Below are 12469 nucleotides of genomic sequence, written 5' to 3'. Positions count from 1 at the left end.
ACGCGTTGAATGACTCAACGTGTGACAGACATATTTATTTTTCAATAATTTCAAGAATATTCTACAAATGGCATTTTGAGGCCAAGGGAATGACCAGAATTTACGATCGTTCAAAAAAGTATTCCTTAATCTGGCTGGCTAAGTATATCAGAAACCTTGATTTCGGGTCTAGCAATTATTAATTATTTTTCCTTGGGCAAACTCACTTTTTAGATTCATTTTTTTTTATTATTGATCAGCTGTCGCAAGATCCAAACAAAATGAACCAAATTTAAAAAATCGATTTAAAAATAAATAAATATTTATATTTATGAAATAAATATATAGTATAATATTTACAAAACAAATATATAAAATAAAAAAATCTGTTGGATCATCAGTTGAGAAAACATTTGAATGTCAATGAGTTGTTGTTTGAATGCACTCAAGTTCTCGTTTTATATTTATAAAATTTTGGCCTCGTGCATGATAAAAAATCTCAGCTTTGATTTGATTTTCCCAACAAAACCGGTCATGCAAAGTACTGATTTTGCTCGCTTCACTGGATTGCCAGTTTCAAAATTCGCGTCAAGGGAGCTTTTGGGCAAAGACCGCGCCCTCGGAGCGGCCTTAAAAAATCGGTCACGCGTGAATTTTTTACGCGGGCGAGAAGGAAACGGAGTAGGTAGGCACGACGGGACGGGCTGGTGCCGGCACTCGCACACAATCATGAGCGAATTTGACACACGCGGATCGATCGCACAAACATATCGTCAACCCCCGCTTTGGGGCTGGGTAGACGAGCGCAGTTTTCGCGAGTAAAAAGAGCCGGAGAGCCATCTTGGGCTGAACAAACATCGGGCTCGTGCATATTATCGCGCTCCGCAACCCGAACTGCCTAGCAGCCAGCGCTCGCATTTCTTTAGAATTTGCATTGCGAGCGAAAAGTCGTGTCCGTGGATGAGAGCGAGAGCACTTGGATATTGGAAATCCGAGCGAGCTGCCACCCCTTGCGGATAAACGGAAATTGCACTTGGCAAGGAAAATATTTACAGTGCTGAAAGTTTTGCACTCGCAATTAATTAACAAGGAGAATTAAAAGTTCGAATCCGTCTCTTGCCGGGCTCAGTGCGTGAGTGCGAAACAGATGACCTTTGCGCTAATCATCGTTATCACAGTGCTAAGTGCGACAAGGATCCACTTTTAAGCGCGCTACGTTACGAAATGATGATTTTAAAATCCGCCTCGGTGCTGTATTCGAGTTTGCCGTCCTTGTCGCGTCGAAAACGGAATCGCTGGAATTTTCATTTCAATTTACAAGCTGTGAATTGTCTCGGCGCGCTTTTATATTTTTCGGCGACCAACCATTTATTGATCGCCGTTTTTGTTTTTGCAACCCGTTGTCTCTCTGGCGCAGAGATTGAACTGAAAAGAGTCTGGTCATTGTCGGTCGTTGTAATTGTTTTTTGAACCAATCTCACAAACAAAAGGTCTCGGATCGCGCACAGTGATTGCAATGAAAAAAAATGTCTCGCGAAAAACAATAAAGCGTACGAAGCAGAGAGTCAACTTTTTACTTCGCAGAATTCTGCAGATTTGATTTTGAAACAAAATTTATCTGTACCAAATTTGGCCGATGAAAGAAAAAGCTTTCTGAGGTTGGTCTACACGAATTCGCGGTCAACCAAATACTTTTGGCGCGTGTTTTTGTTCTCTCAATCATGCAATATATTTTTTCTCATGTGAGGTTTGTGGCTTTGTTGCAGTGGTCAGCCAGAAATGCAGCAGTCGAGTTCTTACTCAGTAGACGTGGCCTTCCACTCGGGCACTAACGGCCACCCGGATGGCCACTCCCCAAACTCGTCGCACCTCTCAGTGCACAGTGGGGAGGCCACCCTTGTCTCCAGGACGCAGAAACAACAGACCACTCAACAGGTATTGAGAGTCAAAATTTAAATTATGTCCTCCTTATATGAGCCTAGCTAACAAAAATAATAATTCGAACGTTCTCAAAATTATGAAATTGAAATATCTAGAAAAATCTTGTTCTAAGATTTAATTCTTAAAATGCTTGTAATTTAGACTTAACAATTTTGGAAATAGGAACTAATATTTTTAAACGATTTCCCCGGAATATTTTAACTAAAAAAATTTTAGACAGTAAATATTGTCGTGATAGAGTCATCTTTACAAGAGTTTTTTGTCTTGACTAAAGATGGCAATGCTTTTTAGGTGACAACGGTGACCAAAGTGGTGCGTGAGGTGCACCATGTTGGGTCTGACGGACAGCCGGTTGAGTACGTCTCCTACCCCCCAGGAGCTGGTGCCGCCCCTGGAGCTTACCCTGCCGCGGCGTTTGGCAACTACGAGCACTTGCCTGGGCAGGACAACTACGCAGCGTCTGATGCAGGTACAGGAGGAAACGTTTTTGAGTGCCTAAACACGCAAGCCATAACTTTTGCTGTAGAGACAAAAAATCGTTACTTTTAGCTCGTGGTAGAGCCAGTAACAATGATTTTACTAGCAGGGATAAGAATCACTTCAAAAATACACATCATTACGAACATATGATGACATGAGATTGCTATAATTTTTGTAGTGATATCATGCAGTGACCAAACTTTTAAAGGAAATAAATATATCAAAAAATATATACAAATGAAAATTTTCAGCATGGCGTAGAATTTTAAATTTTCATTCAATGTTTCTAGACACAATAATAATAATTATTCGTATAAATGTTTGAAATTTTTTTTCGTGACAGGAGGTGGCCTAAGGTTCCCAGATGCGTATGGCAGCTATCAGAATTATGACCATTACCCACCGCCCACGCGGCCCGACTACCCCTACACGAGTGCGGCGGCCGCCTACGGGACTGTGCCGGCCGCCTACCCGACCTACGGGGAAGGAGTGCCCGCCGCGTATGGCGAGCGGCCACCAACGCCACCCAGCCCCAGCGAAAGGAGTGAATCGCCTCCCCAACAACAAGCCCTTGCTCACGGTAAGCAATTATTTCCATTTTTCTTTAAAAAATTTTTCTTTGGAGTCTTGCCATATAAATAATTACTTCCAGGAAAAATTTAGCTTTTTCATAACCGCAAGTTATATCATCTTAACTCTTCTTCAGGTAAATCTGTTGGAAGCTAAGCACCTCTTTTCATCATAATTTGCTAGTCGCAGATACATTTTCTTCTCTCACTGAATATCCACCAAGTTTTTTTCTTTATTCATTTGGACTCAATTTGCATGATCTGCCAGTGCAAGGGTCTCAAGAGAGTTTCTTGTAAACGGGAGAGAAAAACGGCGCCAAATTAGCCTCGTGAAGGGGGATCTGACTGTGAGAGAGCTGACAAGACGCGTGTGCATTTCAATGGGGAGTCCGTCGTCTTTGGCCGGCAGGGGCGGGAGGCAGGCGGGCAGGACAGAAGGGAGACTAAGTTTAGATGGTGCTCAAACTGGCGAGTGCGGCGCTCTCAAAATAAAAAGCAGGCTCAATGTGCTGAGAGCGCTCGGCAAAATGAGCGGCTTTTTGTTGTTCTCACCTGCGGAAAAACGGAAAAGCCGCTTTTCTGCCTGAGAATTTACTCGGGATTTGCAGCAGATGCATAAATCCAGTATTTACATCGAGCTTAGCAGCGGTATGTGAGTCTCCCTGCACGCGGGCGGATTTATCATTGCTTGTATTTCCTTTGAAATTTGCTCATCCCTCCCGCAAAAACTGTTTTTCTTCCCGTATATTCCGGTTTTTTCATTCACAAGCTAGTACGGGGCTTGCGTTATTTCCTCAATTGAAATCTATGTAGTTTGTGTTGCTCGGGTTGAATGGGCTAATTTTAGATTTTTGGCATCGGTCTACCTCTCACGTACCGCGTGGGTGATGAAAATATAAATGAATCGGCTCTCTCATTCTTCACATTTTCTGTTAACGAACTTTAAAAAACTATTTTCACATTGAATCTATTTGTTTCAGATTACTTGAGGAAAGGAGCTCCTTACCCTCCTTCTGGTTATGATGAGCTGGACACCACCTTGCTGCCCCCAAGGGGCCAGGAACACTACAGGATCACTCCATCCCCGGGAGGAGCCGCTGGACAATATGGTGAGGAAGCTTAGCACACACTAGGATGATTGACAAATAACACGTTTGATTCCAGGTCACTTGACGCATCCTTGGAATATAGACGACGGCGGGGATCCCTCGCAAATCCCTCATGGTAACTAGATTAAACTCTAATCAAAAGTAAATTACCAAGCATGGAACAATTCCACATGCACCAAGCTAGAAAATACCAAAACTACCAATTAGCAGATGCAGAAAGGGAGAACCTGATAGCTTCATGGCGTGTTTTTGTTGCGTTTGATACCTTTGGATTCGGATGCTTCAAATTTTGTACAATCCTGATGCTATTTGACTCCCTGATCGTTAACCCTTTACACTAACCATTTCAAACATTTTTGCTTTTCCACAATCAGGCCTGGAGATCATGACAGGCTCAGGACTAGAGGGTAAGCAAGCCCCCACTCACTCACTCACTTGTGTTGTTGGTGCTTTTTTTACACAAACACTTACTGTTGTGGCATGCTTTTTATTTTGATTCTTTTGCGTTTGCCCGTGTAGACGATAGCAAGATAGTTTATGATTATGCACCCTCGTTTGGCCACGCTCCGTATGGGGGCAGCAACGGAGGCGGCAACGACGACGTGCCTCACTTTGAAGACGATGGCGAGCCCCCCGACCACCCATACCCCATGCAGAATTTCAATAGCTTATCCCTTGACGACAAAGGTTTGATTTGCCACATTCATTTTGCGCTTTTTCTTGTCTACAATTTTTGTTTTCCTTCCGTTCATTGTATTTTCCCTTACGACTTTCTGATTGGCAATTTATTTTGATCAGGAATGAGATGGCGGGACCCCAATCTGACAGAGGTTATCGGATTCCTGAACAACCCGAACAACATCATCAAGGCCAATGCAGCTGCCTACCTGCAGCACCTGTGCTACATGGACGACCCCAACAAACAGAAGACAAGGGCACTCGGAGGCATTCCTCCACTTGTCAAGCTGCTTGCCAACGAAAGTCCAGATGTTTACAGAAATGCTTGTGGAGCTTTAAGGTAACTTAATTGCAAATCTATTGGCCATTAAATACAACACTTTCCTTGCAGAAACTTGTCCTACGGGCGTCAAAATGATGAGAACAAGCGCGCAATCAAAAACGCTGGGGGCATACCACACCTTATCAACTTGATGAGGAAAGCTCCCGACATCGACTGCAAGGAGCTGGTGACCGGTGTTTTATGGAACTTGTCCTCGTGCGAAGATCTTAAGAAAAACATTATTGACGACGGCCTAATTGTGGTCGTCACCCACGTCATCATTCCTCACTCTGGCTGGGATCCTACCTCGCCTGGAGATACCTGCTGGTCGAACGTCTTTAGAAACGCCTCTGGAGTACTGAGGTAATTTTCAGTGACTGAAAATATCTAAATATATTATGAACTTTTCATTGGAAATATGTAATATTGTGTTCAACAGTTTTTCATAACTGAAATTCATAAGCTAGCACAGCATTTTTTACATTGAAAACTCGTTGGATGTATTAATTAAGAGGTTTCATAATTATTCTTGATCAGTCTAGAGCGCCGATCACATTTAATGGGAAATTTCAAATGTTTTTACCGTCATAAAGTGATCTTCATTTGGTTTGAAAATTTAAAAAATCAACTCACACTTTTTCTTTGTCAAATTTTTGTAAATTTGTGCTATTCGCGTTTTTTTAAATCCTTACTTCACGTGCCCTAAAGTGCTTTTTATTTAAGTTTAATCACAACGTGTATACGTGTCTAGAAACGTGAGTTCTGCCGGGGAGTACGCGAGGAAGAAGCTGCGTGAGTGCGACGGCCTGGTTGACTCGCTGCTCTACGTGGTCAAGTCCGCCATTGACAAGTCCAACATCGGCAACAAAAGTGTGGAGAACTGTGTGTGCATCTTGAGGAACTTGTCCTACAGGTGTCAGGAGGTGGAGGACCCGAACTACGACAAGCATCCGCTCCCTACGCAGAGCAGGGCTGGCGTCCAGCCCAAAGGTGAGCCAATTTCAAAAAGTCACTCACAAGGAGGGTTTGCTTTTTGATCAAGCAAAATTGAAGTTACTATCCACTGGGCTTCGTATTAAATAAATTTCCCACTCATTTTGGGCTAAAATTCTTTTAAATAATTTAGCACTAAAAGATGTAATAATATGATTAGATAACATTTTTATAATCAAATTAGTTGACTTCAGTGTAATATAATTTTTAATAATCCGCCAAATGTTTCTCTTCCCACGCATTTCCGCGAAATCTTATATGGAAAAATTGATTAAATTTTGTCATGCAAATTTCTGAGCACATCAATTATTGAACTCTAATAGAACTAGAAACCTGGTGGTCAAGTAGCGTTTGAATTTCATCATTAGATCGCAAACTCTCCTTGTCAGAGGTGTGAGAAAGACTTCTATTCTGTAATTCATTTTTTCTCACATCTCTGGCTCAAACTACACTTACATCCCTCGAGATTTTTGCCATCCATTCTCGGTTTGCATGCGTTCTATCGCCATTCTTTTCGTCTCATCTGATACACGACAATCCTGATTGACTAATTGGTAATAGTCTGTGTGTCTGATAGCCCTTGTGTGTTCCCTAGCATACAGTTTGTGTCAAGGTAAGACCTGATCGATAGAGGAGAAACCTTTAAAAGCAGTCTCTGTCCTTGTGTAGCGCAGTTGTAGCATGTTGTGACCTGTCCAAACGTGTCCGCTTTGACCATGTTGCTCTTTGGATTCGACTTGACTAACTTGTTGCTGTGTTGCACATTGCAGGTGATAATCTGGGCTGCTTTGGCGCCAACAAGAAAAAGAAGGAGGCTCAGCCGACCCAGCAAAAGGAAGCAGCAGCCACAACTAGTCGAACTCAACGGACTGAACCTGTCAAGGGAATGGAGCTTCTTTGGCAACCAGAGGTGCGTCTGGAATTTTTTATATTTTGGGAAGAAATGAATAAGTTTCACTGAAGATCCTTATGTCATATGTGTATATTTACTCAAATGTTAGGGCATCAAGGGAAAAAATAGATTTCCTCATTTAAAGTTAAAATACAGAAAATTTCTGATCCTAACGCATCAATTTTGATTCACAATCTATTTTTGACAGAGTTGGTATTTTCCCTCCTATTTCCATTTATTACTGTCGCTAAATTTCAAATTGTGCTTTTTGTGGCATTTCAGGTGGTGCAACTCTACTTGTCGCTGCTGCAAAGCTGCTCCAACCCTGAGACTCTGGAGGCGGCGGCCGGCGCAGTGCAGAACCTTGCCGCTTGTTACTGGCAGCCAAGCATCGAAATTAGGGCAGCCGTTCGCAAGGAGAAGGGCCTTCCCATTCTGGTGGAGCTGCTGAGGATGGAGGTGGACAGGGTGGTTTGCGCCGTCGCCACCGCCCTCCGCAACTTGGCCATCGACCAGAGGAACAAGGAGCTAATCGGTATTTCTCATAAGGGTTTACAGATCTGGTTTTTTCTAAAGCGTTTCTTCCGCTTCTACAGGTAAATACGCAATGAGGGACCTTGTACAGAAACTGCCGTCTGGCAACGCTCAACATGACCAAGGAACCTCAGATGACACGATAGCAGCTGTTCTTGCCACCCTCAATGAAGTGATCAAGAAGAATGCTGAATTCTCAAGGTAGACATGAAATAATTTTTTCCTCACAGTATTTTTGTGTCTTAAATAACGCTATGTACAACAACAAACAAACTCTTACAAACTTAAGTGCAATTTATGTTTACAAGTTATTGGTAAATATTGTTAAACAGTGTACTACTACATTAAAAAAAAATAAATCTATAACTTTTGAAATTGAGAGTAAAATATGGAGTGGAGAGATGAAATTAAAAACAACAGAAATTTTAATCTTTTGGCATTTTGTCAGCATGTTGGAAAAAATTAAATTTTTTGCAATGCTAATTTAAGAAACTGTTTCAAAAATACTCAGCCATAATAAGTCATGTTTTTAATATTTTCTGGTGTGAAAACTGGGTTTGTGTCAATTCACTAAAAATAACTCGTGTCCAGGTCTTTGCTGGAGGCTGGTGGAGTGGAGCGGCTGATGAACATCACAAAGCAGCGACAAAAGTACACGCCTCGTGTGCTTAAGTTTGGCAGCCAGGTGCTTTTCACCATGTGGCAGCACCAGGAGTTGCGCGAGGTGTACAAGAAGCACGGCTGCAAGGAGCAGGACTTTGTGACCAAGACGGTGGCGGCGCGCAACGCGGCCGGCGGTCCCAACTCGCCCAACAATGCCAACAACACGCTGAACCGGCCGATGGCCAGCCAGGGCGGCACCCGCTACGAGGACCGCACCATGCAGCGGCCGACTGCCAACAGCCGTAGTCCCGGCCCCTCCGGCAACTACCAGCGGGTAACTGTCCTTCCTTTTCACTTTTTCTCACGATTGGCTCACTCTAGATGGTTTATTATTATTATTTTGAATCACAGTTATTGAAGATCAGCAGGTTTTTTTAAACAAGACTAGATCTTAGAACACACTGACTTTACATTTTTAGCGTGTTTTACAAACCCATGTATGTAGTGGCACTGACACAATTCACAGGGTGATGAGATCCCCATGGCTGACATGTCCTACCCTGAGGGCGGAACTCACGCTCCTCCACCTGGAGGGGTCCGCATCTATCCCCCTCCTCCCGTAAGTGTCCCGCTTTTTTACGGGAATTGAATCAAATACTAAGCAATTAACTTCCAGTCGGTTAATTATACACTTCTCTTAACTAAATTTGCATGTTTCTCAAGCGCACATCATCTCTTGAATTACGATTACTCACGTTGGAAAGCATGAGTAACTTTTTTTATAAATCTGGACTAATTAATTATTCGAATTCCTCTCAACACGACTCTCACAAGATCGATAATTAATTTTCCAATTGTGCCATCAGCCTGTGCAACGCAGCTAACCTGTCCCTGCTTGTCTCACTTCACTGCTGGTGGGTTTGAATCCATCATTTTTACTTTCATTTTGTCATGTTCTGTGTCCGTGTCGCAATGAGGAATCAACATACTACTGTGGCTGCATACAATTCATGTACCGTTTTTTCTTGTTTTTACTATGTGGAAAGGCTTCTTAATGGTTTTTGGCTCTGATCTTCTCACTCTTACAAATAGACTGTGAAATTTTGCATTGGTGTCGATTTTCGTTTCGCTTTTTTTCTGCGGATTTCGTCTTTTAAAGGGCTTTACTTTTTCTTCGGTGAGTGGCTGCTCAGACCGAAGATGGTATGATCATGGCGTTGGTTTTCTTGCTATTAGTTTAAATTATTTACTGAATATATTATTGGTGAAAAACTAAGATCCTTCAATTAAGAGAGAAACTGATTTGTTTGTGATGTTAAAAAGTGACTTATTTGTTTAATTTTATTTTAAACTTAGCTCTGATTGTAATTATTATATTTCTGTTAGAATTTTTTGTGGTCATTCATCCTTCAGTGGCTAAGTAATTATTTTTTTTGTCCAGAAATAAGATGAGATTCAAAATTTAACATTAGAGTTTGATTTTTTTTATTTTTCTCTAGAATTTACTTCATAACTCTCCTAAATTTATTTAATAATTTTTCTTTGAAAGTTCTTCCTTTTAACTATATTAAAAAATAATAACTTAACTAAAAATTAAGTCTAACAAAGAAACTCTTAGCGTTGGACGTTGAAGTTTTTGGGGTAATTATAGACATCAAGTATCATCCGACAAGTTAAGAGATGATGTCACCAGGGGAAAATTTTTGATTCGAAGCAGCGAGTTAACAAGGCTCCAAAGGTTTAAAATCTTGTTAGTATTGAACATGGGAAATCATTCAAAATCAAATTGTGAAGCCAGTTTTATTCAATCGTGATGATGTTTTATACCAAGGCTCGACAAGACATGTCAAATTGATCGGAGGGTCACTTTTGTCTTTTCGGAAAGTTTCTATTTTTACACTTTGGCCAAGCAATTGGCTAATGGCACTAACCGTTTTGAGAAATTTGCAATTTTTTAAATAATATAAGAAAAGGCCTCAAATCAAACAAATCTCAAAACTCTTTGTTGTGGTTCGCTTGAGGCAAGGCTATACAAATTCAATGGTTTTGTCCAAAACTAAAACGTCGAATCCAAAGAGTTTCCTTGTAAACAACACAGTCAAAATCATCACATTTGAGCAAGTTCGTTTCTCTTTTTCGTGATCACCAACGCCATTCCTGTGCTTATTTGTGCTTTTAATTTCGCGATCCGTTCCCCGTCTGAAACTAATGTTGCTGCTGTCGATCCGCAGGCCAAACCTGGCGAGCCACTTTACGCGCAAGTGAACCGGGAGAAGAAGAAGAACCGGCAATATGAGCAGCAGGCGTACCCGGACGAGCAGTTGGCACCTGGCCCTGGTGACATGTGGGGCTACGAGGAGCAGCAGCAGCCGCCCAAGCACACGGGCAACGGCGCCCCCGCCGCCGCCGCCATGGACCCCGAGGGCGCCGGCGGCGACTCGTGGGTGTGAACGAATTTTCTGTCGGACTGCGAGACGAAAATATACATACTTAAAAATTGATTTGTTGCCAAGTGATTCCTCGTTTAATTTTGCGTAAACAGAGTCGGTCTAATAAGCCCCGGGCGATCGCAGGAGGAAAGTGATTTTTCGATCCGCATGGAGCCTGCGCAATTTCTATCTGACATTCTCACCAGCTGATAGTGTTTAGCCTGAGATGGAGAGTTTGTGCCGATGTTTGCTCCTGATTACAGGCAACGTAATTTCAAATTAAAAAAATTCCTGATTAATTTTAGGGCTTTTTCTGACCTTGAACAATTCCTAAGTCACGATCATCTGATGCTAAGAAAATTAAATTGCGCACTCTCCATGTAAGATACGCGCCTGGGTGGTTGTGTTGAATTCGAAAGAGAGGCGGGCATTTGACCTTGTGTAAATAGACTGCATTAATATTATATTACGGAAAATATTCAGTAACAGAACAAACGCAGCTTTGGAACTTGTAGGTTGGAAGTCCTATTGATGCTCAGCCACACATTCACACACACACAAAAACACAGAGAACAAAAACTAACTGCCAACTTGAAAGTGTAGGAAAATCGATTTCTGGGATTCAAACCATTCATCTACGACGAGCATTTTTTGAAAGTAACTCAGGATTTTTTAAAATGCGCGTAGAAGCAGCCGTTTTATCAGCTTGATTGATTGTAACACTTCTCACTCGTGTTGTCGACGAATATATTAGACTCAAACGAAAAGAACAAAATGCTTATATTGTATGTTGGTGTTAATTAAAACTGAAAGAGAGGACGAATGTGAGGATTTGGCTTGTAACCTGAGCTAAGAGAATCATTCCACTGACTATTGATCAAACTACTCGCGGATCGTGTTGCAGCTTGAATTTAACAGTTATCTGAACAACTAGGCGTGTTTATATGTTGACATTTTGTGGCCAGCATGTTTTTTACACACACACACAATTCAATATACTTTTATGATTACGATAATAATTTTTTGGCAAATCTCATTATTTTTAAACGCTATTCCTTGTTCTTTTCAGATAAATTCTATTTATCTGTTTCAAATATATGATGTATAATATATATTTTATTTTGGAGATGAAGTTTCTTAATGGACTTTTATTTATTGTGGGATGAATGTGATATTTCAGTTTTTTTCTGTCACGTAAACTCACCAATTGGTAAAATGCGTGTATCCCCAATGCATTAAATCACACAAAGCAGCTCATTATTTGTAAAATACATACTTATCGGACCCGCCCGCGTCACTGGAAAGATTAAAAAGAAGAAGCACACACACTCGAATTCTCTACATTAGAATTTTATATTGACGTCGAAAAAAATGAGGAATTTTCTAATTCTCAGTGCTTATAATTACGCATACTTGACTTTCTAAAGAGACGTTATAAAAATATACCATGAAAATATTTAATGATTATATAAATATATTATATTGAGACTCAACCAACAGATTTATTTCAAGATCAATGATTATTCAGATAATTGTCATTTCATCATGTAATTTGTAAAATAAAGAAAAAACAATTTTAGCACAAGTGCGCTGTCTTAATAATTTCATTCACCTTCCCTTATTTTTAAAACAACCTGTTCATTGGGATGATAAAAAACAATAACTAGTTATTACTGTCATTTTTTAGATACTTAATTTTATTCTTGTTTAAATTTAGTCAAGTCCTGCTTTGTTAATTTCAACTGATCTCAACTTTGCTGCGAGACACTTTTTAAATTGGAAATAGTTGCTCAAATTTAAAATTAATTGACTGGTTCAATCTTCTATTTCTCATACTTTCATAAACTCGTAAAGTTATGGAATTTCCATTTGGAAGACAATCTCAATTAAAGTTATTAGTTTAGGTTATATAGTTATGACAACGTCCCGCTTATCAAATT

The 12469-nt window shown here is 40.7% G+C and overlaps 1 protein-coding gene across 19 annotated transcripts in view; it reads left to right on the top strand.

Annotated features, from left to right (window-relative positions):
- The window catches only part of p120ctn (adherens junction protein p120), a 34488-nt gene extending 22374 nt beyond the window's left edge, over window positions 1-12114 (top strand). For 9 of the 19 annotated variants that reach the window (XM_065494747.1, XM_065494743.1, XM_065494738.1 and 6 more), the window contains 17 exons: window positions 1746-1914; window positions 2212-2389; window positions 2744-2980; window positions 3950-4078; window positions 4134-4193; window positions 4453-4485; window positions 4598-4765; window positions 4877-5096; window positions 5148-5441; window positions 5830-6068; window positions 6667-6684; window positions 6842-6981; window positions 7246-7498; window positions 7560-7698; window positions 8089-8434; window positions 8627-8719; window positions 10332-12114. In XM_065494747.1, coding sequence (XP_065350819.1) covers window positions 1746-1914; window positions 2212-2389; window positions 2744-2980; window positions 3950-4078; window positions 4134-4193; window positions 4453-4485; window positions 4598-4765; window positions 4877-5096; window positions 5148-5441; window positions 5830-6068; window positions 6667-6684; window positions 6842-6981; window positions 7246-7498; window positions 7560-7698; window positions 8089-8434; window positions 8627-8719; window positions 10332-10550 — 2935 coding nt within the window. In that variant the 3' untranslated portion in view covers window positions 10551-12114. Of the gene's footprint in view, window positions 1-1745; window positions 1915-2211; window positions 2390-2743; window positions 2981-3949; window positions 4079-4133; window positions 4194-4452; window positions 4486-4597; window positions 4766-4876; window positions 5097-5147; window positions 5442-5829; window positions 6069-6666; window positions 6685-6841; window positions 6982-7245; window positions 7499-7559; window positions 7699-8088; window positions 8435-8626; window positions 8720-8966; window positions 9015-10331 lie in introns of all 19 variants that reach the window. The other 10 variants (XM_065494745.1, XM_065494757.1, XM_065494750.1 and 7 more) reach the window with 9 other exon arrangements.
- Window positions 12115-12469: the final 355 nt, after the last annotated feature.

The sequence above is a fragment of the Cloeon dipterum genome, chromosome X (genome assembly GCF_949628265.1).
Source record: "Cloeon dipterum chromosome X, ieCloDipt1.1, whole genome shotgun sequence".
In the NCBI taxonomy this organism is placed as follows: domain Eukaryota; kingdom Metazoa; phylum Arthropoda; class Insecta; order Ephemeroptera; family Baetidae; genus Cloeon; species Cloeon dipterum.
This window is presented reverse-complemented; position numbering and strand designations above follow the sequence as displayed.